At 50.0% G+C, this 23,716-nt stretch overlaps 11 protein-coding genes across 11 annotated transcripts; 7 read left to right on the top strand and 4 right to left on the bottom strand.

The window, feature by feature from the left end:
- Window positions 1–345: 345 nt before the first annotated feature.
- Window positions 346–2,496, bottom strand: N7525_001108 (BOD1/SHG1 domain-containing protein; the record flags this gene model as incomplete). The annotated part of the gene is made up of 2 exons (XM_061211768.1): window positions 346–2,214; window positions 2,269–2,496. The coding sequence occupies 2 exons, from the start codon at window positions 2,494–2,496 to the stop codon at window positions 346–348; spliced, it is 2,097 nt and encodes a 698-aa protein (XP_061070994.1).
- Window positions 2,497–2,786: 290 nt separating this feature from the next.
- Window positions 2,787–3,167, top strand: N7525_001107 (putative NADH-ubiquinone oxidoreductase 14 kDa subunit; the record flags this gene model as incomplete). Its single annotated transcript, XM_061211767.1, has 2 exons — window positions 2,787–2,820; window positions 2,935–3,167. 2 exons carry the CDS (start codon window positions 2,787–2,789, stop codon window positions 3,165–3,167), a joined length of 267 nt encoding a protein of 88 aa, XP_061070993.1.
- Window positions 3,168–3,691: 524 nt separating this feature from the next.
- dscA (ubiquitin-protein ligase dscA) lies at window positions 3,692–6,118 on the top strand (the record flags this gene model as incomplete). The annotated part of the gene is made up of 1 exon (XM_002558264.1): window positions 3,692–6,118. The coding sequence occupies one exon, from the start codon at window positions 3,692–3,694 to the stop codon at window positions 6,116–6,118; it is 2,427 nt and encodes an 808-aa protein (XP_002558310.1).
- Window positions 6,119–6,483: 365 nt separating this feature from the next.
- Window positions 6,484–7,271, bottom strand: N7525_001105 (glycine decarboxylase subunit H; the record flags this gene model as incomplete). Its single annotated transcript, XM_061211766.1, has 2 exons — window positions 6,484–6,797; window positions 6,929–7,271. The coding sequence occupies 2 exons, from the start codon at window positions 7,269–7,271 to the stop codon at window positions 6,484–6,486; spliced, it is 657 nt and encodes a 218-aa protein (XP_061070992.1).
- A 231-nt stretch (window positions 7,272–7,502) lies between these two features.
- On the top strand, window positions 7,503–8,020 carry N7525_001104 (mitochondrial 37S ribosomal protein bS6m; the record flags this gene model as incomplete). Its single annotated transcript, XM_002558266.1, has 3 exons — window positions 7,503–7,526; window positions 7,604–7,635; window positions 7,711–8,020. The coding sequence occupies 3 exons, from the start codon at window positions 7,503–7,505 to the stop codon at window positions 8,018–8,020; spliced, it is 366 nt and encodes a 121-aa protein (XP_002558312.1).
- Window positions 8,021–8,943: 923 nt separating this feature from the next.
- On the top strand, window positions 8,944–10,108 carry N7525_001103 (acyl-CoA thioesterase; the record flags this gene model as incomplete). Its single annotated transcript, XM_002558267.2, has 2 exons — window positions 8,944–9,201; window positions 9,257–10,108. 2 exons carry the CDS (start codon window positions 8,944–8,946, stop codon window positions 10,106–10,108), a joined length of 1,110 nt encoding a protein of 369 aa, XP_002558313.2.
- Window positions 10,109–10,436: 328 nt separating this feature from the next.
- N7525_001102 (PIG-Y family protein) lies at window positions 10,437–11,603 on the bottom strand (the record flags this gene model as incomplete). Its single annotated transcript, XM_002558268.2, has 1 exon — window positions 10,437–11,603. One exon carries the CDS (start codon window positions 11,601–11,603, stop codon window positions 10,437–10,439), a length of 1,167 nt encoding a protein of 388 aa, XP_002558314.2.
- A 1,727-nt stretch (window positions 11,604–13,330) lies between these two features.
- On the bottom strand, window positions 13,331–15,075 carry N7525_001101 (uncharacterized protein; the record flags this gene model as incomplete). The annotated part of the gene is made up of 5 exons (XM_061211765.1): window positions 13,331–13,506; window positions 13,558–13,690; window positions 13,750–14,397; window positions 14,449–14,556; window positions 14,695–15,075. The coding sequence occupies 5 exons, from the start codon at window positions 15,073–15,075 to the stop codon at window positions 13,331–13,333; spliced, it is 1,446 nt and encodes a 481-aa protein (XP_061070991.1).
- A 789-nt stretch (window positions 15,076–15,864) lies between these two features.
- N7525_001100 (uncharacterized protein) lies at window positions 15,865–16,931 on the top strand (the record flags this gene model as incomplete). The annotated part of the gene is made up of 3 exons (XM_002558270.1): window positions 15,865–15,936; window positions 15,993–16,118; window positions 16,206–16,931. The coding sequence occupies 3 exons, from the start codon at window positions 15,865–15,867 to the stop codon at window positions 16,929–16,931; spliced, it is 924 nt and encodes a 307-aa protein (XP_002558316.1).
- Window positions 16,932–18,919: 1,988 nt separating this feature from the next.
- On the top strand, window positions 18,920–21,447 carry N7525_001099 (arrestin C-terminal domain-containing protein; the record flags this gene model as incomplete). The annotated part of the gene is made up of 3 exons (XM_002558271.1): window positions 18,920–19,583; window positions 19,635–20,698; window positions 20,761–21,447. 3 exons carry the CDS (start codon window positions 18,920–18,922, stop codon window positions 21,445–21,447), a joined length of 2,415 nt encoding a protein of 804 aa, XP_002558317.1.
- Window positions 21,448–22,379: 932 nt separating this feature from the next.
- Window positions 22,380–23,322, top strand: N7525_001098 (GNAT family N-acetyltransferase; the record flags this gene model as incomplete). The annotated part of the gene is made up of 3 exons (XM_002558272.2): window positions 22,380–22,493; window positions 22,642–23,202; window positions 23,287–23,322. 3 exons carry the CDS (start codon window positions 22,380–22,382, stop codon window positions 23,320–23,322), a joined length of 711 nt encoding a protein of 236 aa, XP_002558318.2.
- Window positions 23,323–23,716: the final 394 nt, after the last annotated feature.

Genomic DNA, 23,716 nt, shown 5'->3' with positions numbered 1-23,716 from the left:
TGCTAAGTGCGATCTCAGTGTCCGTTAGCCCGCGGGTATTGTCTGTGTCTTGGAAGACTGGAAGTTGGCGAGTCTGGTTGAACTTTTTTTAGGTGGAGAACTGATAACGAATAAGCTTATCTGCTATCGAAACCATGGATGATGCATGTGATCTACATCAGCATCAAGATAATTTCAACCCGAAGTTTAGACGGAATTAAGTACAAATAGTAGATGGCAAATGTATTCAATCGCTACTAATTCCTCTAATAATACATGTTATTATTGCAGGGTAGGTTTAAGAATAAGCCAGCGGGTAAAAAAAGCCTCCCTGTCTTTTGATACATGGCAAAACATCTGCGAAAATCATCGGCTCCGGTTCCTTCTGCGGCTGCGACTTCGTCGTCGACTTGGACTTCGTCGTCTACTTGGGCTTCGTCGTCGGCTACGGCTTCTTCGACGACTAGGAGTTCGTCGACGAGGTCGGCGATCATCCACTTCCTTCTCTTTTTCTTTTTCTTTTTCTTTCTCCTTCTCCTTCTCTTTTTCCATGGCAACCTCAAAATCTCCCTCTTTTGCTTGAGCCAGATCCTTATCTCGTTCAGATACAGGTTTGTAACGGTCAATGTCAGCTAACCGGGGTCGCTGTTCTCGCTCTCGCTCTCGTTCTGGAGAACGGACTCGACGGCGGGGTGACTTGCTCCGGTTACTGGTGGAGGGCACGTAGCGGTCGATATCTAAAGTAGGAGAAGGCGAACGACGCCGAGACCGAGATCGCCGTCGAGTAGATCGAGATCGTGACCGTCCTCGGTCACGAGCACGACGGCGCGAGCGCGAGCGTGAGCGGCTGCGAGAACGTCGGCGTACGGGTGAGCGAGAGGGCCGATTGCGCCGAGGACGATAATTGTCGTGGTCTCGGTTGCGGCTGCGGTCTCGGTCTCGGGACCGCGATCGATCCCGTATTCTCTCTCTATCGCGGCCAATACTGCGGTCCCGGTCACGGCGGCCAGCTGAGCGACTGCGACTGCGACGGCTTGGTCTGTAGCTTCCACCACCTCGGTCATCCCGGAAGTCGCGGTAGCCACGGCGCGCATCCATATCACGATCTCGAGACCTCACAGAAGTATCCCTGGACCGTTCACGTCGACGATCTGTGTCATAACGGGATGTGCGCCGTCGACGCGAGCGACTGCGACTTCGATCCCGAGTCATATGTCGGGGCCGATCACCCCGATCAGCAAAAGAACCACGCCTCGCGTCAGCATCTCGGGATAGGCTGGCTGCTCTAGTAGAGTTATTGGAGAACCTAGAATCATTGGAGTTCTTAGCCGGCCCCAACGTTGATACTGGCGGTTTCAGTCCATTTTCAATAGCCTCGGCTTCTTCAAAGTCAAACTCAGGCTTCTGTCGAGCCTTGGCTGCAAGTTCTTCGCCTTCTTTCAATAGCATTTGCAAAGCAGCCTCCTCAAGTGACTTCTCATCCACAAGGGGTGCTAGCACAGGAGTGGGAGCATTAGACGCAGATGACTTCTCATGTTTTGAATCCCGGGTCCGAGGGGATAAGCCACGGTCAGAACGATAGGCCGGAGAGCGATCACGGAAACGGTCTCTGTCTCGAGTTCGACTGCGGTCGCGGTCGCGGTCCCAGCCTCGATATCGCTCCCTATCTTCTCGCCTGCGTCGCTCATATCTTTCATCCCGCTCTCGTTCTCGCTGCTCATCGAGAATCCGCTGCTCTTCGCGTTGGCGTTCACGATCAGCTCGCCTCTGCTCATCAATTTCCTTTCGTCGGGCCCGGTCTTCCTCATCTTTCTGTCGTTCGAGTTCACGCTTCTTCTTGCGTTCTTCATCCCTGACACGTTTTTCCTCTTCCTCGATCTCCCTCTGTTTGCGCTCCTCCTCGCGCCACACTTTTTCCCGCTCCTTACGCTGGGCGCTAACGTAGGCTTCGTAATCTGCATCGGTTTTGTTCCCTAACTTGTGTTCACGCGCGGCAACTTCCTCCCCAACGTCCTGGCATCGGATCTCACGAACAGATTCGAGGATAAAATCCAGGTGTTTGGAGGTTAACTGGTCGATAGAGTCCTCCACGCTCTTGTAGACATCACCACGGTCTACCGCGCCCTCGATGAGCGTCGCTGCTTTTCCTCTTTCGCGGGATAGCAGTGCTGGCTCGCGATCGATTTCTGACTCTGCAAGTGCGACCAACTTGTTGGTAAAATCGGTTCGAAGTTCCTGTTCAAACATGATCAGCAGAGCGCAGAAAGGCGTGTGAATAATACCTCATACTCCTTCATTGAAGTCAGCCCATATTTGTTTACGAACACTATCGAAGCCACCCTTCTTCTTGAATGAATGTAGGAGTTTGTCAATGACCGCATGTTGCGCGGCAGACAAGGGGAGGTCATCGGTCTTGAACTTCTTTCGCTTCACACTCTCAATGTCAATAGGCCGTTCAGCCATAGAATGGGCATCGTCTACCCCCTGAGAATTGTCCATTGCCTCATCAGAAGGCATAGTAGCACGACTGACCTGGACAAGAGACGGATTCAAAGTAGCGCGAGCGATAAGCGATAACAACTGTGACCGGAAGAATTGTTGTTCCGTGATTGGGAACTGCGGCCCGCTGATTTGCTTCAACCTCGTCTCTCCTGTACTATTGCGACGGCAACATCCAACTCCGCCTCCATTTACCCCGGCCGCAGTGGTGTTGAATAACCAATCCACCCATCTGCCTTCTTGATCCTTTTTCCCGGATCACCCTCCGCGCTCGAATTACAACCACAACCCCGCGCCCGTCCGCGATCATGGTTCACAAAGTACTCTTCTGGAGTGGCTTCGGTACGTGACATACCCTTGATCGGCTTTCAATATATTATATAAATATGCTACTTGGTAGCAATATTGTTTGACTTATTCATATGGCCATTGGAACTAACCGCGTTGGTCCCGCAGGCATTGCCGTCCGCCTCTGGCAACTCGGTATCGAGATGCGTCCGATCCTCGCGAAGGAATCCCTCTGGGTCTACCCTCTTTTCGCCGGTGTTGGTGGAAGCTTTGGCTACTGGCTCCAGGGTGTTGAGAGCAGACAATTGAAGATGCTTGCACAGCGCCGCGAGGCCATTCTTGAGAAGCGTCGGCGGCGGGATGAGAAGCCCGAGGGTGGTGCCCTGGCTGCTGCATCATAAAGCAAAGAGCTCTTATGATTGAGATTCATTGCGTGTATGCGTCTTTCTATTTGTACCAAAATTCAACCGGTTTGATATCCGTATTCGGGGTCTTCGCATTTAGTGGGCAATTCTTGCCACAAATGTTGGCATTTGTTATCTTTTGACCTGTCTACCAAAAGGTTTGGATGGGAATATGTAGTCTTCAACCTGTCCATTCCCTTTTCTAGTTTCACGGGGTATAAATCCCGAAGTAGAACGTTTCCAGGGTTGATATCGACCCATCCATCATGGATGTCTGAGGCGTCATGAGTCAGCAAGGAGTGGGTGCCCGGCGGGCAGGCTCCCCGGGTCGAGTACATCATCAACTCCGCTCCATAGACACCTACTTATACTGCTCTCGTCATTCATTAAATCTTTTCAGTTTGTACCCTCTGTAACTTAGCCGAGCTCCCCGGTCCTTCACGGGTCTTTTCTTTCTCTACATCGCGATGCTCATTGTCCATCTTTGAGAAAGAGTCCGATGCCGAGACTGCGTGACATAGATGGATAACCGCGGCTCCTTTTTCTTCTTCCTGCTGGTGTTCTACCTTCTCCTCAGCTCTCAGTCTCGACCGCCATTGATCGACGAAGATCGAGCACGGCAACGTGAGCTTGATCATGAGCGACAGGTCCTTCGGCTGTTGAATGGGTCAAAATATGGCGACTTCGATCCGCCCGCCAATCGATGGCTTCCTTTTTCGGGCTTAAGGGGGAATGACAGCTATGCTTGGGACCTTTTCCCGCAGGTCAAAGGCCTGGCTCGCCACCAGTTACAATCAGCGGTCTCAAATTCCGGATTAGAACCCCCGGATGGTCTAGAACACCCCGCCGTCTCGCCTACGTTGAACTTGACCAAGATCCTGCTTCCAGTATATCGCAACTCGACAGGAAAGCTTCGGGGGGACTGGGTTCGGCGAACTGAAGGTGCTCAGCGCCGTGAGCCTCTGAACACGACAGCCGTCGCCGAAGAACATGAATACTTCACCCATGAATTCAGTCATAATATCACTGGCAATGGGGGCACCTTTTACTTCGATCTTGAAGAGGGAGGTGGTGAAGAGATTCAGATGGGCGATGGACTTTTGAGAGAGATGCGAGCCAGTTTGACGGTCGAGAGCGAGGACTTCTGGGGGAGTACCTGGTACATCTCGTTGTTTGGTGTACACTTCCCAGACACCGGAAGTATCGTTTTGACTACGTCTAGTGAGAAATTTGGCGGCATCTTCTCGTTGCCACATTTCATGCTGTCTTCTGACACTTACGAACTCTCCCATGAGCTTCTTCTCAAGTCACTGTCAGACACCATCTCGGAGAAGCAAAATCGACCACCAACACTGTTCCCCTGGTCCTCTCTAGCAGGAACAGAGCAGATGGAGTTCCCTGCACCTAAATGTGAACATATCATCTACTTGCAGCAGCATCCAGTTATGCTCGAGGATGCCCCTGCTGACCGATTGTTATTGGAGCGTATGGAACAAGAGCTCAGATATCCTATGGGAGCGCCTATCCCAGATCCTCCTCTTATGGTCATGTCTGCTGTTGTATTTTCCCCAGATTGCGGGTACATACTTCAAACGAAAGGAACCCCTGAGTTCCCTCCTTCTGATTCGCTATATGTGACTGGGCCCAAGCAGGAAGAGTACAGTAAATATGCAGCTCGTCTCGTTTTTGTGGTTTCCGGTGTTTTTGTTGCACAGATCACATTGCTTCTCCGACAGATCAAAGAGGCTTCGACCCCTTCTACCCGGAGTCGGATCAGTTTCTATACCATCGCATTGATGGCGCTCGGCGATGCATTTGTTTTAACATTCATTGTTTTGGAGCTATACGCGGCAGTATCTTTCTTGGTTCTGACCACTGCATCATTTTTGGCGTTCCTGTCGGTGAGTTATATTGGTATGAAATTCATGATGGAAATATGGGCAGTGCAAGAGCCAGAAAGAAGAGAGCAAGATCGTTCGCCCAATCCGTCGGGTCCAACTACTCGCCCTGGGACTTTACCTTTGCCTGCCACAGCTCCGGAAGTGCGAGACTCGGGGGCGACCCCGATCATCTTGCCGCCCGACCAAGATGCCCCCGACGATGAGATGGATTCACCGCCGCCAGCCACCCGAACTACTCCGCCAACTCCAAGGCAAATACGCAGCGACGTAGGAACGATGTATGCACGATTCTACCTTGCGCTATTTGGCATGCTCATCCTGTCAATATGGGCTTTCCTCCTACCGAGACGGCTCGGCTCGATCTACACGCGCTTCCTGGCAGCCGTCTATCTCTCCTTCTGGGTTCCACAAATCTACCGCAATGTGATGCGAAATTGCCGCAAGGCGCTTCGATGGGACTTTGTTGCCGGCCAAAGTGTTCTCCGGCTCTTCCCATTCCTATACTTCCTCACAGCACGGGGAAACGTGTTGTTTATCCGCCCTGACTACACAAGCGCATTCATCATGACTGGATGGGTGTGGATCCAAGCTTGGGTCCTGGTCAGCCAGGACGTCCTCGGACCACGCTTCTTCGTGCCTCGTGGCTGGGCGCCGCACGCATACGATTATCATCCCATGTTGCGCGATTTATCCGGAGCGGACGAGGACCTTGAAGCTCGTGGTGGCGTTTTGTCAATCGCATCTCTCCGGGGCGATGAGCGCGATCTGGTCAGTGACTCCAAAGATGACGACAAGCAGCGGAAAGACCGCAAGAAGGCCATATTCGACTGTGCTATTTGCATGCAGGATATAGAAGTGCCTGTCCTTTCCCCGCCTTCTTCTGCCTCGGGTGGAAGTAGCGTCACGGATGGGGCCTCAAGCATATTGAGTCGACGGCTGTATATGGTCACTCCTTGTCGTCATATTTTCCACACCGCGTGTCTGGAAAGCTGGATGAGACTTCGCCTCCAGTGTCCGATCTGTCGTGAATCCATACCTCCTGTATAGCTTCTGTTGTAATGTTCTTCATACACGATATCATCCTCCTGTACACACACCTGCTGCATTACGCCGCTGAGACTTGGGTGATCTAGTTGTGAATACATATCCGCCTAGATATATGGGCCATTATTTCTCTACAATGAAATGAAAGAACAATCCATTCACATATACAGAACTCTTGTTGAATAGTACATCGATCCGTAAACGGATCGGCAAATCTAAACGCTTTCGTTGAAGGAAATCGGTCACCATTGGCCATATATGACAATATAACGTCACACTTTAAAAGAAAAAAAGAATTCTCCACATCTAGCATAGGCAGGCATTCACAAAGCACGAATCACAATAAATAGTCTTTACGCTCTGCAGACCTAAGCATCGATGGTCTCTTTGTAGGCAGCCTCATCGAGCAACGCATCAAGCTCAGCAACATCAGCGACCTCAATCTCAGCGATCCAGCCCTCACCCTCGGGGCTCTCGTTGATGGTCTTAGCCTTATCCTCGAGGATGCTGTTACCCTTGATAACCTTGCCGGCGACAGGGGAGAGGACATCGGAGGCAGACTTGACCGACTCGACAGCGCCGACAGGTTCGCCGGCGACGATCTCGAGGTCGACCTCGGGAAGCTCTACGAAGACTACATCACCCAAGGAGTGGGCGGCGTATTCAGTGATACCGATCTTGGCTGTAGAGAGTGCGTTAGTTACCTCGCTGCTCCATATCATGTATACTGCAAGACCATATACACCTGGCAGTCGGTTCAATGGGTCGAAGGCAGGTGTATGGGACCAATTGATCGGGTAGTAGTGGACTAACCAGTCTTGCCGCCGTCGGCCAGCTCAATCCATTCGTGCGACTCGGTGTACTTCTTCAGCTGGGCTATAGTTGCGCCGTTAGTAAAATGTGACATCATAGAGCTTAAGGGAGCATATTTGAGGGATCGCGATGCTTCATTGCCAGTCCAAATGTCTTGCACATCGTCCTGGACGGCATTTGACAGCATTCGGTGTTCATGGTACTCACAGAGAGGGCTCTGGGAGAAGCTCCTGGTTCCCCGCGGGAAACGGAAAGCAGGCGAAACCTGGCAGGCAGAGGCAAGAGGCTTCTGGGAAAGGACCCGGGAAGCGAAGGGGCGGATGGCACGAGCGACGGAGGACATTTTGGGCTATAGAGGAAAGGAATTGGAAGCGTGGAAGGTGAAATGAGAAGAGGGGAGAGTTTAAGTAGAAGGGAAGATGCGCTTCTCCGGCGGAGTTTCATTGACGGCATTTCCCCGATAACGAAATGCCAAGACTTACGATAAGCAACGCGCTAACCTCGTCGGATTTTGCTGGCTTCAAATGGTCATTGCCTCAATTTTTGTCTCTAGTTCGCGCCACCCCTCGATGCCATGTTGTACGAGCTGATTGCCATTGTATGTCTTGGCTTGATTGGAACTGTTATACTGACCCTAAAAGACATGCCCGGATTTGCTAACCACTCTCCTAACAGGTCCGCCCGGGCAGCCTCAACGAGGTGCGAGAGTACGTCTGAATTAACACCACCGTCGCAGACTCCATCATCCGAGCCTATCATATACTAATATGCATAATTTGCAGAATCGCCCGTAATGCTGGCACCCAAGTCATCCGCTCCGGCGGCGTCGTTCGCGGCTACACCAACTGGGGCGCCTTCCGCCTGCCCAGGGTCACCACGAAACACCAGGCCCGATACACCGAAGGTCACCACTTCATCATGCGCTTCGACTCTTCCGGCTCTGTTCAATCATCTATCCGCCGCACTCTCGGTCTCGACCCGCGTATGATCAACTTCTCTGTGGTCAAACTCGGCGACAAGCTTGAGGAGATCAAGGATATCGAGGGCAAGGTCAAGTGGAACAATGTTTCCACCATCACCGATCAGATCTAATTGACACAATTTTTTTGACGGAAGTTTGATTGATTGTTCATATCAGATTTAGGAGCGTGGCATGGATTTCAGCACTTTTTCTTTTTTTGTTCTTTGTATTATTATGGCACGGGCATTGGGAACTGCCACTTGAACCTATCAGCACAATCGGCGCATATTGTACAAAATACCAGTTTGATCTACAAGTCTATATTGTGGCTGTTTGTTACAGTTCCTGTGCCCTCCACTCTTCGGTGCTCCATAAAGATGGCAACGGGGTGGCAAACAGACCATGAGTCTGATAACAAAGCTAAACATATATCTCCCTATCTGGATTTATAGAGATCGATATGCTGCGCCCTCCAAAATGCCACCATTGTTCGTTTTATGTAAACTTAGGGAGTGAAATGCTTCAACCGGAATGCATTTCCTGCGCCTGATCAATCCAAAACACTGAATTTGGATTAAGCGTTCTATATATATGTATATAGATCCATACTGGGATACAATTAATTTGTTTGAAATATCTACGGAAGTACAGTCACAGCATTCACCTCTATATTGTGCATCTTACCTAGGTAGAGCGTGAGTCAAATGAGCCGAGGCACCGGCCGGTCCCGTCTCTTAGTCCGGGGTACGTGCCAATCCCCATACATCCATTAGCAAATATCGAATTTATCACCTCTACTCCCCACAGTACAATTCTACAGGGTTTCCGTTATATAGCGGAAGATTGTATGAGGCCCGGCTCATTAACCCCATCTTCACCTACCACAATCGCAGGGAGGATCACCATCGGATGCAGGGACCGGTATTGTTGATCGGACAGGTACCATCGCCCCGTAAACAATCAACCTTGTCGACAGAAAAAACTGCTTTGCACAGCTTGTACCTCTCGGGAGGAAAAAGAGCCCAGACCAAAACGCCTCTCGCCTCTTTGCGCTATGTCTCCGCAACGCGGGGCCCCGGACAATGACGACCTGACGTCCCCGCATTCCTTTGTTGAGTTGATGTCGCTGCAACGACTCGAAGATGCCTTGATCACCTACCCCGACTCCGCCAAACCAGAAAAGATTGAGCGGTTCCGCTCTCTAGCAACACCTTACAACCCCGGTCAAGGAACACGCTCGTTCGGCGGACATGTTTACGCCCAATCAGCCTATGCAGCGTCCAAGACCGTCGGTCCGGGGCTAGTAATTCACGTAAGATTTTATACATCAATTGCGCCCAAGTAGACTCAAGCTGACATAACGGCAGGATATGACGGGCACATTCATCCTAGGGGGACTGCTCGACACGCCATACGTGTACACAGTGCGACATATCCGCGATGGATACATGTACAGCACACGAGCGGTCGACGCACGGCAAGCAGGCAGAATCTGCTTCTCATGCATATGCTCCTTCAAACGTGACGAGAAACAGCGTCTCTTTCAGCACCAGCCGGCATCAGCACAGGCGCGCTTCGACTCGATTCTCTCGGCAAAACGGCCAGAAGACCAGGAGCCCAGTCCCAGCGTGGACGCAGAATGGTGGATCGAGGCTGTGCGACAGGGAAACATTTCCGAGTCCGAGTTTCCCGGTCTGGACGTGCGCAAGACCGATATGAAGGACTATAACTGCGCCGAGGATGTCAAGCAACATCCTGAGCGATATCGCCAGCTAACGCAGTATCGGCTCAAAGGATCACCGGAAGAGGATCCTGCCGCGAGTCTGGCACAGATCCGGGAGAGGGAAGAGAATGGGGAATATGATAATCTGTATGCGTGTGCGCATATGTATTCCAGTGATAAGAACTCGCTTCTTTTGATCCCACGCGCGCTGGGGATCAAAAACTGGACTGAGATGGCGAGTCTTACGCTTACGGTTATTGTGCATCAGCATGGAGAGGCTCTGCGGATGGTCAATTGGGACAGCATTGGTGATAGCGATGTCGGTGTGGATAAGTTGCCTATGAAGTGGTTCGTGCAGGAGGGGTGGACGCCTCGGGCTACGGAGAACAGGGGGACGCATGAGAGTCATCTTTGGAGCCCTGATGGCACATTGCTGGCGACTTCTTTGCAGGATAGTATGTTGCGCTTGAGGAAGTTGGGGGCTGCAAATTTGTGATTTGTAAAGGTCCCTCGTATATACATAGTTTATAGACTAGATGCTCACACAGATGAGGCCACGACAAGAAGATCCCACAGGAAGATCTTTTGCCGGGAATAATGCTAGTGATGTTTAAAGCTCTTCGCTACTCATGTTCGGAACCCAGTAGCGGCAATATTGCTCTAACATTTGCGCAGCCCACATGTATTGACCATCTAATGTTGTCGATACATTCAACCTACGACGAAAACCCGTGGAATCATTGGGAAAATGCCAAAAATGCCATGTCACGCTCACAAAAAAAGGGTATTATAATACAGTATGCGCTTGAACGAAGAAAAGAAAATCAAATATCTTCCCCGGATATATTAGCATGCTTGAAGTACTTCATACCAACCCATGCGACAACAACCCAAACCCAAGACATGACAGCCGTGAGAATGATAAGTGCAGGATAATACCCGACAATCGGCAAAGTAGGATCATCCTCTAACTCAGGCGGCGCATAGGGCGTCTCCCCAACATCCCAAGCCCAGCTCCAAACCTCGAAGCAGCTCCCAATGCCCACAACAAAGACCAGCCACGTCACAACCAGTATAATCCAGCCCCACCACTCGGTCTCGGAGTAGTCCACGTCCACATCGGGACTGCTCTTCATCTCAACCGGGTGTGTGACCAGGGGCGAGGATTTGTGTCGGTGGACGGGTAGGTATGCCGGTTCGGGCTGAGGCTGGAGCGAATAGAAAGAACCTGGGTTGGAGGATGGTGGGGAGATGTGCAAACCGGCTGCAGAGCCGATTTGGGGGCTGGTGCCCGTGCCGGCCGCCGTGGGGTTTGAATTCGAGTGGAGGCGAGGGAAGGAGATTAGGTCCTCATCGTCGGTGGCTTGTTCTTGGAGATTGTGCTGTGCGAGGCCCTGGCGTCGGCGATTTATTGAGGGTCGGGCGGGTTTCTGGGGATTTGCCGTCCGGAACCAGGCCGGCTGCTGGGTATCGTCGCAGTCGTCGAAGGCCTCACTCGCGCGCGGCGAGTATTGTGTAGGTCCATTGACAGAAGGGGCTCGATCTTTTGGTTGTATAGACGCTTGTAGGTTTGTGGCGGGGAGTCGGCTGGGTTCTGCGCGGAGGGCTTCAAGAGCTTCGGCGGCTTTTGCGGTGGCTCTTTTGTCGCGTGATTCGAGCCTAGTGCCTAGCAAGGCAGTTTTACGGAGGGAGCCTCGTCGGCGACGCGTTCGGTGTTGTGCGAGAGCGGCAGACATTGCCCGGCTGCTGGTAGTTCCTCCCTTCCCTGCGCTCTGCGACATACCGGAGTGGTGGTCTTCGTCGCCATCGTGGTCCATGCCTGGGTGTTGTCCGTCCAGGGGGTCTTGCGCTGCCCGGCTCACGCGAAGGAAGGAAAGTCTCGAAAGAAGGGAACCGGAAAGTATTCGTTTATGGCCGCTACTTGCGCTGCCTGATCGCGTGCGAGGAGATAGTTCGTGGACCGCCAAGTCCGCGGTCCTCTCGTTATCCATTGGTGCAAGTGGAACCAGGAGGTGGAACGTCAGCTCGGTCAATCTTCTTGCATTGATAAAATTCGGGTCCCGTTTTCGATTTTCCCCTTGGTGCTTTTGCTTCGCAAAGAGATATGTTACCTGCACAGGACTGTAAAGGGAGTGGCGTTGTAGCCTGCAATATCAGGCACCAACGACGCAAGTTAATTGTGAACTGAATAGTCTTGGATATATCTCCAATGCATGAAAACACAGAAACAGCAGGTATGGTATACCATATATAATATCCCATATCAATTTGAGGTGCACTTTCCTTGAGTCACCAAAGTACATAGTTGTTCGTACCTTCACTTCTTAGAGAAAGGCCGGGCTCTGAGGTTTTACTATATGTAACTTTTGGAAAGCACTGCGGCTTCTTTAATAACTACACTAACAAGAAGGCACCCTGCCTAGGTAATATAGAAAGCTAGGCTTAATCAAAATAACTGAGACGTAGGACTTCGACCAGCGAATCCATTTGGTTTGAAATGATGTTGGAGATCTCATCTTCTACTATGATACATATATCCTGCACCCCATATCCCCTGTTATAAGGCAGAACACAAAAATGAACTTCCTGTAACATATATCAATATATATCCCCCGGGCCATATGCAGCTGCATAATCAGTAGATGACCCCCAGCCCTGGCTTCCAACCTGCTTACAGAGAAACAAGAAAAAGAAAAGATGGGAAGACATACATTGACTAGTCCATCTGGAACATGCCGTATCGCTGTCACACTGCATACATACATATGTACATATGTATGCAGCGAGGAAAAGGCTGTAGTTTACCAATCAATTAACGCTGCGCTGAATAATAACTGGCACGAAACCAGCTTGGAGATTCAACTGCAAATGCCCCGCAGAGCATGACACAGCATGTTCAGTTTCACCTGCGAGCCTATGGACAGAGAATATCATGCAATCTGACGTCTGGTCCGTACATCATACATAGTATATATTAAAAAGTAAACAAAGAAAATGCTATAGGCAACGAGTTTAAAGAAATGGGAAGGCATAATACAGTGAAAAGAAAGAGAGAAAAGGCAAATCGGTATCTGGGCTAGAACGCCAGCAAGGCAGAGATACTTAGAAAACAAGATCAATGGTGTCGTGTGCTCCAAGGAAATTCATCACAGCATATACGGATACTCGTGGGAGAAATGCCCAGACCAATGTGTCAACCAAGAAATCCATGCATCTTTTGAGTGAAAATGAGTATCAAATGAAGAAAGCAAGCCTAAGAAAAGACGGAAGAAAATTTGATGCAACACATGTACTCGAATGGTAAAACAGCTAGAGAAAAGAAATGAACAGGATGGCAACAGTCCAAATACGCGGGTGAAGAGTAGGGAATTCGCTTTTATTTGCGGGCGTGACAGAGCCAAAAGTCCAAGGAACACTTGCAAGGCACGCTTAAGAGAAAAACAAGGAGAGATAGAGAGAGAAGCAAAAAGAAAAACCGAATCAACGTGGACTTGGGGTATGGGGTGCGCAACACACAAATTCCGTTTCAGACAAAAGCAACTTGCTCGCTTGAAAATCCACTCAATTTAAGTAAAAGAAAATATCAACGGGGACGGGGAATTGTAGAAGGGTGCCATGGAAAGAAACACAGAAGGGACGTTAAATAAACTTAGTTCTGTGAGCAAATGCCGGAAGTGTCGTATGTGAGCAGACCGACCGGAGACTGTCAAAAACCGAGCTACGCCTGGTAGCCTCCGTTGAAGTTGTTGGACTGGTCCCAGTTGCCGGACGGGGACATGGGCTGGCCACGACCGTAGCCCCCGGCATTACCTGCCTGGGCGTAGCCCTGACCAGCCATAGCAGGTCCATTGAAATTGTTGGGTTGATCCCAGCCTCGACCAGCAGGGGCAGGACCTATTCTACCAGTAAGCGAGGGCTGAGAGGTAGGATAAATACCAAGCCCACCTTGATTCATGGGGTTTGCGGGACCACCGTATTGGGGGAAGAAACCAGCAGGGCTGCCGTTGAAGGGAGCGGTGTTGCCCTGCTGGGGAGAGAAGTTGTCAAATTGGCCGGTAGGAGGGCGATCCTTACCCCACTGCGATAGTCAGTAAATATAAGCCCGTAATCCCAGAACTATATGTAGCAATAACTCACGCTGCACTTCAGAGGACGGCCGTTGACGTTGTATCCATTCAGTTGGCAGATCGCAGAGGCCGCATTTTCATGCGAATCCATCTTCACGAATGCAAAGCCACGATCGGCCTGGAGACGAGTTTCAAGGACATAGCCGAAGTTCTGAAAGAGGGGGACCAAGTCATTCTGGGTGGTGTAGGGGGTGAGGTTGCCCACGTAGCAAGTAGTCTGCCACTGGGGAGTCTGTTGAGCAACCATATCATAGCTCTGAATGCCGTGGGTGGGGAAGTGGTGGTGTCCGAAAGGAGTAGTAGGCGTCATACCCATAGCAACCAGAGCCTGCTGCTGAGAGATTGAAGGCTGACCCTTCTGGTTGGCCCAGTTGCAGCGGATAGCACGAGAACCGAGCCATTCACCATCCATTGAGTTGAGGGCCTTGTCTGCCTCGGCGCGATCGCGGAAAGCAACGAAGCCGTATCCACGGGAGCGACCAGTCTTCATGTCCCACATCACACGTGCCTCGGATACCGACCCGAAAGCAGAGAATGCTTGAGTCAGGACTTCGTCGTTGACTTCATTACTCAAATCGCCGACGAAAATATGGAAGTGGTTAGAAGTATCCTCCTTGCTGGTGCTGTTGGACTGGTATGCCCAGTTGACACGGATTTCCTGAGGCAATTAGACACAGCCATGAGGTACCACGAACAAAAGGAAACCTACCGATTGGTGGATCCGGCGACCATTCAGGGTTTGCATAGCCCTCTCGGCCGCACCTGGGTCATCGAACTCAACGAAGCCGTAATTGTGGCCCTTGGTGGTGAACTGCCCCTGGAGTAAGTAAAATGGTCAGCTACCAGTATTTGCCAAGGGCTAGCAGTGATATCACAGATGATAGTCCCAAAGGCCATTACCAGTAACTCAGGGGGGAACTGAGATGCAGGGGGGGTACATGTCAGGAGAACTCACATTCTTGTCGGGGATGATCTTCACGCTGACCACGTGGCCAGTGGTCTCAAATATCTGCTTGAGGATGTCCTCAGTGACCCTCGGGTCAAGCCCACCCACATATAGGGCTCTCTTGTTTGGTTCAGGAGCTGCTCGGCGGACATATCCACCCGCGCTTGTGGGGGACATCATAGCAACTCCGGACATGGGAGAGGTTATGGCGGTGGGAATCGGATTGGTATTCTGGGGGATTATCACAGGAGGGCGTGGAGGCGGGGGCATGTGGGACTGGTTACCCTGGCCATTGCCCTGAGGAGCATCGTACTGTTGGGTTTGACCGACAGCGGGCTGGGGTGCCTGGGGGAGAGAGGAGGGAGTCGAGGCCTGAGCGTTTTCAGCCATTATGATTGCTTTTGAAAAGATACAAATATATCCCAAGGCGATCAGAGGAAGCGAGCGGTGGGGAGGTTGGACGGGGTTAAATGTCAGACTGGGAGAGCCCAGTGTTAGGTGATCTGTCAAATTCAGAATTTGAGACAATGCAGAGCGTCGCTTAAAGCCACAATCGCAAATAAGACCGAGAAAATATATGTGGTATAGGAGGCCGCGGGGACTAGGATGAAGTCCAATAAGAAAGACCCTAAGCTGGGAAACAAAGAGCACCGGGTATAAACAGTGCTAGTAAAAGAGACACCGAAGTGGAACCTGGGTGGCTTGGTTTTGGTTTCTTTTTTTTTTTTTCGATCAAGCTCCGATAGAATAAGGGAGATGTTTCTGTGGCCTGATAAAGCTGCGGTCGGAGATTGAAATACAAAGCGCGTTGGGAGGTAGGAAGCCCAACAAAAAGCTGAGAACACTCAAAGAAAAGCAAAGCATGCAAGACCCTTTACGGGGGAGGAAATCCAAACAGGAAAGAAAAGAGAAAAAGGAAAAAGGGAAAAAAAGAGAAGAAGTGAGGATACAGAAAGAAAAAAAGAACTGGAGAACAGCAAAGTAAAGGGAGGAACTTAACCGCTAGGGGTGGGGGGGGAGGACACTTTACCCCAAAGGGTTTAGCCGCCTTCTTCTCTTCCGTACAACATCCCCAAATTCTTACCTTTCTCATTCTTCCAACTTGTTATATCTTCAACTTGGAGGATTAGAACCCATTTTCAACTGTTTTCAACTGTCTGCCATAGCCTTATTTCCATCATGGCCAGCTACTCAACTAGTTATGCAAACCCGGACTCACTCACGGAGCTCTCAAGCATAATAGAGCGGACGGTAAGCGCTGGCTCTGGAACATCAACTCTTGGCATAGAACCTCTGACATCTGCTAGCTTATTGATACCGGCCGCTTGTTTCGCAAGTCCGGCTCCGTGCCATCAAGAACTCACCTGCAACGATCCATCCCATTGTATCATGATAGTTTCCAAAATGCTTTGGATAACCTATCAGAGCAAATTGTGAGTAAATCAACAATCTCAAATAGATTAACATCTTTGTTTCGACTCTTTTTTTGTTTTTGTTTTCCCTTCTCTGACGCTGTGCAGTTTATCGCGAAAGCCTTTCTGGAAAGGGATTATGAGGCTCTCAAAGCCAGTGCCGCTCCCCAGCCCATTGAAGATGCGGCAATGAGCGATGTGAACCAAGTTGAACCTGTCATTCAACCTCCCCCGACTGAGAAAGTTGAAATGAATACGGAGCTCGAACCTATGCCTAAATCAGAAGAAGCTCTCTCTGCGAACCAATCAGCTCCGGCAGAAATCAAGCCCGACACTCAATCAGGCGATGATGTAATTGTCAAAAAAGAAAGTGACAACAATGCTGCTCCCGATCAATCACCCCCCGGACCCAATGAAGACCTCACTTTTGATTCAGTCCTCAATGACACTGGGGGCACAAACGACTTTGGTCTTAGCTTGGACTTCAATGATGATGACATGGGGAATCAAGCTTTCCTATCCGGGTCGAATTTCACAACCTCTGGCACTACTGGTGGTGTGGACAGGTTAAACGCAACTCAGCCCCCGGGGAATACTTCGGATGCCCCTGCTGGTGGTGGTGCATTTGACATGGAGTTACAGAAGACAGAGGGGGATGACAGCAATTTCCTACAAGGTAACTCTGGGGAGGATTTCATGGGGCCGGCTGAATCAAACTTCGACGATTTGTTCATGGACACTGATAATTTCGGAGAGAATGGTGGGGACTTCAATCAGCTGGAGGGAGACAGCCTGATGAATGTGAATGAGTTGGACGATAATTGGTTCAACTGATGAAAATGAAGGGACTAGTGGGGTCTATATAGTCTAGATAAGGCGGGGATGAAGTTTGGGGGAAAAAGTATCCTATGGTTTCCATGCGTTCTCATTTGTCAGTGGTACTAAGCATAGCTCTAGTGGCACATGTCCTGATTCTGCGACTGGAAGCATATGTTATTGCGAATTTCAGATCTTTTGTCAGCTTCAAGGTTCTTCCTGACTACCGTGGAACAGCAATGATGAATACAGCTGGAGCATTAACTGGCCAATGTGATCAAGATTATGGTTCACAAAAAAAAAAAAAAAAAAAATTCTTTGTCTTTTTCTTTTGACCTTTGAATGAATAAATGAAGTGATCCGTCCAAAGAAGACAGTGAAACCACATAATCCAGATCAGCTCAAGACAGCTTCCACCGAAAGCATGAAGCCAGTGGTAACACAGCTCATTGTGCGACAGGGTCATAGCGTCACATTCGAATCGGATGTTTCTATCTGGACCTTCATTTCATTTATATAGATATTTATAGATGTGTACAGATCATAAGATGCTCCCGAGGTTTATTAAGTATAATAGTGATAATATACCTATGTAGGTGTGTTCAGGTGCCCTGTAGTTTTATAAAGTCTGGTGACGTAGGCTGAGATCGGATCAGGGCAGGCAAGTCCAGCGGGCGATCACCCCAGAACGAAAGCACTAGGATTTGCTTCCCGAATAGATCTGCCCTATACGATGTACAACACTTTATGCTTTATGTGGAGAGTCCAGGCATAAAGTGGGCTTGGTGAGGTCATTGTCATAGGGAGATGGAATTGTCATCACGCCAATAGTATTTAATAGTATTTAGTATAATAGTTTGATATGCCTACAATATATGTACAGCACATAGGTGATGGTGACGAACTAGAACTGATCACCGTCTTTTGTCGGGGTCTATCTTCCGACCATTCATATTCCACCTAAGCCGAGTGAACCCGCGTCAACCTGGAAAACCAGGCCCTACAACGAGGCTATTGCAGTCTTATAGCCCTATAACTATAGAGTATGCAAGTCCTAAGAAGATCGAGATACGAGAAGATGGAATGTAAGGAATGCAAGGTCTAGGTACACATTTTGTACGGTTTCAAAGCCCATGTATAAAGGCGCCCAAATATATTAAATGAGGCCATGCAGCGCAAATTAAATCCCCCGCATCTAAGCCTACCTAGTCTCAGGTTTGTAAAGGCCAAGATGATCTAAGAGCTGGGCGTTAGCACTGCCCTATGCCATAAGACATGAAGTCGTTTATATAGGCCATGAGATCCGAGAGTTCTATAACTCTAGACCCTAGTGGAATGTTTCTCCACAAATATGGGGAGTAATGCCGAGTCAAACCCGTAGACTGTAGAGATGGTTAGAGACGTATGGCCCGGATCGCCGGATATGAGACCCTCTCTGGACTTTTCCAATGATGTTGTCATCGAGTTCGGATTTATGATTCTTGGGTTTTTCTCTCTTCCATGGATCAGGTTGTCTTTTAGTTTTTAAGTAGTTCGCCTCCTTAACTATATTCATCTTTTTGATCACCTACGGAGTACAATTGTACGCCACATTACCACATCTATGCCTAGAGCCAGTTCATAAGAGGGGAAAAAAAAAAAAAAAGAGGGAAAAAGGAAAAAGGAGCCACAATTCTCCAGCCCTAACAGCCAATCCTACACGTTGAAATAAAGATCTGCACGATGATCAGAGTGGAGGACTTATGAAGTCAGCGCCCCCGAGAATTCCATCTTCCTACAATCTCCTTGCGTGAAGGGATTCAAGGGAGGAAATAAATAAAAAACATCGCACAAGATTTAAAGATCGAAGGTATGTTGAGAGTCTGTCCTACGCATTCCCTGCAGCTTGTATTCCCTTTCTCGGACCATTCTTGTCTTTACCCAATCTGGAGCATATCCAAGGGATATACGAATATACAGCATACAGCTTTTGGGGAACTTCTCCGGGATGCTCGAATAATATCACGATGATGGGTGCTAATGTCCTCCCTCTACCAGCGCATTTGACTTCGCGGTCGGCCTCCAGCAACCTCACCCCGCACTCGGAGTTCACAGGACCCCCGTCGCTAGGAGTATCAATTTCCAATCTCATCACACGGTCGGCCCGTCGCCATACGGTGTGTATCGAAAATCAGATCCCTAAACGGAGTCGTCGGGACTCAATCCTCAAAAAGCTGGCGGGTCCACGTGAAAACGCAAAGCGATTCCTTCGCTTGCGGTCGTCTGGAATTCAAGCGTCTTCGCAACGTCCTACCCGCGGTGTACGACCAGTTTCGGAGATTATATTCTCGCCGATATCGGTCGACTTGGAGGACGAGATGCGATCGGATTCGTCATCTACCGAGGTCCTGCCTCGCCCAGTACATGAACACCACACTGTGACTACCGATTCTACCCTTCCATTTACTCCCTTGCGAAATGAGAAGATTGTAGCCACCGGGAGTGGCATTTCCGTTGGTATTGCCCTCACGGAGCCCGTTCTTTACTTGCAGGGTTATGATCAACAAGACCCAAGCAGTAAAAAGTCCGCAATCCTACGGGGTCAGATGCATTTGAAGGTTACCAAATGTGTTAAGATCAAGAAGATCTCGGTCTGCTTTCGCGGCCATGCTCAGACGGATTGGCCAGATGGTGTGAATCCGCATATCATAAAATTATACTACAACAGCTGACATTGTTCAGGTATTCCACCTAAGAAGATTCACTTCCATGACAAGAAGGATCTCTTCACGCATGGGGTGGTCTATTTCAACCACGGTGACACCGCCCTCATGCAGAATGACTATGGTGCGCATTACTATCAGCATGCCAAACCGATATCATCCGTACCGGGCAAGGAGGGGGTGACGATGACAACTCGAGAACTATTTTCCAATCGCAATTCTACCGCCACACTCGCCCTACCAACCCCTCGAGAAGTCAAACGTCTTTCTCTACAAGCCAACCGTGGGCATTCACGCAGCTTCAGCAAGAACGAACCCCCGATTTCCCAACCCCAGCCACAGCGAAATTACCGCATGTTCCCCGTAGGCGATTATTTATACAGCTTCGAGTTCCCAATCGATGGATCATTACCGGAGACAATCAAAACGGATCTGGGCTATGTGAAATACGACCTGGAGGCAATGGTGGAACGGTCAGGCGCATTCCGACCCAATCTTCTCGGCGGCATGGAAGTCCCCGTGATTCGTACCCCTGCCGAGGGTTCCTTGGAGCAGGTCGAACCGATTGCGATTTCACGGAACTGGGAAGACCAGCTCCACTACGACATTGTCATCTCGGGGAAGTCATTCCCGCTGGGCTCGCAGATCCCGATTGCGTTCAAGTTGACCCCACTAGCGAAAGTAGAGTGTCACCGAATCAAAGTCTTCGTGACGGAGAATATCCAACACTGGACGGCAGACAAGAGCGTGCACCGGTTGCAACCAGCGAAGAAAGTTTTGCTTTTCGAAAAACGAGCAGACTCGGCCAGTGTGAGCACTTATCCCGGCAGCTCCATGCGTGTCACCGCAGGCGGTGGCATCGACTGGGACCACCGCGCTGCCGCCGCAAGGGGCCGGGAGATTGTGGATCGGAGTCGGACAAATCTTCTAGGCAATCTATCTAATGATTCCGGTGTCGGTCCAACTGAGATGGAATTCAACGTGCAGCTGCCAAGTTGCCACGAAATGAAGGGACGCGACGAGGGTCAGCGGCTGCATTTTGATACCACATACGAGAACATTCAGGTCAACCACTGGATCAAAGTATGTCAAACCGTTTTCCTCTTTTTTTTTCGCGTCAAAATGATACTAACCGATTTACGCAGATTGTCCTCCGTCTATCGAAAGTCGACGAAAGGGACCCCACAAAGCGAAGACACTTCGAAATCTCCATAGACTCGCCATTCCACATCCTCTCCTGCAAGGCCACCCAGGCCAACATCTACCTACCAGCCTACACAACCCCAGCTGAAGAACCCGTCCCGCAAGCCCAAGAATTTGCATGCGGATGCCCCGGAGCACCCCTCGCACCCCGAGAGCAAGCCATTGCCCCAACCACGTCGGATCGTGAAGATAGCAGCCCCGCACTAGGCATCATCGCCCGCCGAGGCTCGACGGGCCACAGCTTCTCTCGTAGCTTCACCAACGACTCCGGCGGCCTCGCCCGGCCTCCACAAGCACACCTCGCATCACCACCAAACGACTGCAATACACCTATTCCGCCTCGCCCAATGCATCTGCTCCGTGCGCCATCCTATGCGCCCCCTGCTTTCGAGGACGTCCCTCCGGCGCCGCCCCTTGTCACCCCTCCTCCAGAATACGATACCATCGTCGGGAACGACCGAGAGGCCGTTCTTGAGGATTATTTCTCCCGTTTATCGTTCTACGAAGAAAACGAAGACGATGAACGCGGCCGTGGCCGCGTCGATGTACCCCTCACGCCGGGTGGACGTGTCAACCGCAGTATGGACGTGCCCCGCGAATGGGTGCGACTCGAAGACTATCTCCAGTAATACCGCCTCTTGGTTCTATTAAAAGGGAAAGCTATTACGAGGTCCGAATCATGAATTTACGCTATTGTTCATATTGGGATTGGTGTCGGGCACGTGTTTTCCAGCGATGCTATCTCTCCTTTAGATGTGAGTCAGAATCCGAGTCTGGCTCTTCTTCTTCTTCTTCTTCTTCTTCTTCTTCTTCTGGGGTTATATTTGGAATTCCTTTCTTTCCATTTAACAGCGCTTTGTTTATGATTTATGCTGGACCGGCTATATCTTTTTGGTGTTGATACTGGACTTTGTTTTTCCTGCGTTGATCAGGGGCGAACGGCGAAACGGGACACCTAGTCAGATATCTTATATGGTTGCATGTAGTAGAATGAACTATGATCATCAAGTATCAGAACTATACAAAGAGAAAACCACACCCCAACTGAGTATCATGACGTACCTGGGCCCTGGAGATAAGAACCGATGTGCCAGCGATAAGGCCAAATAAGGGGAACGCATCCACCTGCCTTGCCTGGTTTAGCTCTCTCCACATTCCAAGCTCGTCTGGTTCTCGAACTGTCACTTCTTCTTTTTCTTCTCTCCTTCAATTGTCTCTTCAATCAGGGTACTTGTGTCTTGCTCAAATCGACCCCTTCCCCCGAATAACTACAGAGCTAGGTCTTACAAGGTCGTACTTCGGAACCTTAGAGACATACTACGCCGGTTGGCTCACGCTTAGTGGCATAGGTGAGTTAGCATATGCGCTATATAGATGGATAGAAAGCGAGCAAATATCAATTCTGACTACTTTCAGTGAATAAAAAGCAGCTCTAATCTATCATCAACAAGTGCATTCTTCAATCCTCCGGCAGAGCGGGTCGTACGGCGGCTTCCCGCGGTGACATCCGATCCATCCATCTGGAAATTTACCCGCCGTGCAGACTCCACAAACGGTAGTCATGGCTGTTGAGGTCGTACCTCTTACCGAGGCGGATATCCCCGGTGCCATTGAAGTAATTCAATGGGCATTTGCAGATGATCCTTATTTCAAGTGGGTCTTCGATTCGTCCAAGGTACGTTCCATGTTGAGAAACAGCTACCAAAAAAGGAAAACGAGATACCCGTCTTCCCATAATCACCAGGCTAACATACATATCTCTCATGGCGCGGTCAACTTGACCGATAGTTACGTCGTCTACTGAGAGATAACTTCACGTATAGTTTAACAAGCAAAGAAACTACGATTCCCTCGCAGCGCGCTGCCGCTGGGGAATCAAGAATGCACTATTCCACGTCGCAAAAGAATCCAAGGACCCCGACTCTAAATCTCACAGCGCCTCACTAACCCCAACCCCAATCCTCGGCGTCTCCTGCTGGCTACCGCCCCACCCATCCAGTCAGCCGGAGAGTTGGTACTCCTGGTTCCAATCATGGGCCCTATCCTTCAGGCAAATGCTCAACAACCTCCGGTACTTTGGTCGTGGCGGGTTACGCACAAACAGGTACTGGATCTGGAAACAGCGGCAGGCGGAGGCGCAGGCTGCTATCTGGGATGATCCACGCGGGTACTATTTCTGCAATATTGTTGCTGTTAGCCCCGAGGCGCAGGGGATGGGCGTTGGGAGGTTATTGTTTGAAGCCGTTACAAAAAGGGCGGATGATGAGGGGGTCAAGTGTTATCTTGAGAGCTCGAAGAGTGTGCCCAATGTGGCGATCTATGAGCGTATGGGTTTTCACATGAGTAAGGAGATGGAGTGTCGGGATGGAGCGGATGCTTGCATGGTATGTACATTGTACTTGTTTTGTTGTGTTTGGGTCGTGGGGCTGAGATTCGTTTGGGCTGTTGCTGACTTTGATTGTTGGTAGTTGTACTGCATGGTCCGGGATCCGAGGACGGAGTGATTCTATTTCTTTTGCTTTTGCTTTTGCTTCTATGGCTTGGCTTGTATGCTGGGTCATATTATGATTTTAGCTCATGACAAAGTTGGGAGTACGTCATGGATCAGTCCGCTATGACACTCCAAGGAATATGAACAGACATCCTTTAATCTAAGGGTTTCGTATAACTACCTAGCAACTAAATCTTTCCTAGTAGTCTGGGCTCCGGCCCAGTTGTAAACCAGCCCTAACGATCCGATCCACCCATCTCCCCAATCCACAAACGGGGGAAGATAGCTCGAATCTAATCGAGTTTAACATTTGCGAAATGCGGCGCCATAGTAATCTGCGGAATACGCATCCACACTAATTCATCCGTTTGCAATAATCCAACACGGGGAATGATCTATCAACCCTT

The sequence above is a fragment of the Penicillium rubens genome (assembly GCF_028828025.1).
Source record: "Penicillium rubens strain IBT 27055 chromosome Unknown utg000001l_segment0_segment0, whole genome shotgun sequence".
In the NCBI taxonomy this organism is placed as follows: domain Eukaryota; kingdom Fungi; phylum Ascomycota; class Eurotiomycetes; order Eurotiales; family Aspergillaceae; genus Penicillium; species Penicillium rubens.
The sequence above is the reverse complement of the archived record's forward strand: the minus strand, read 5'-3'. Positions and strand labels throughout refer to the sequence as shown.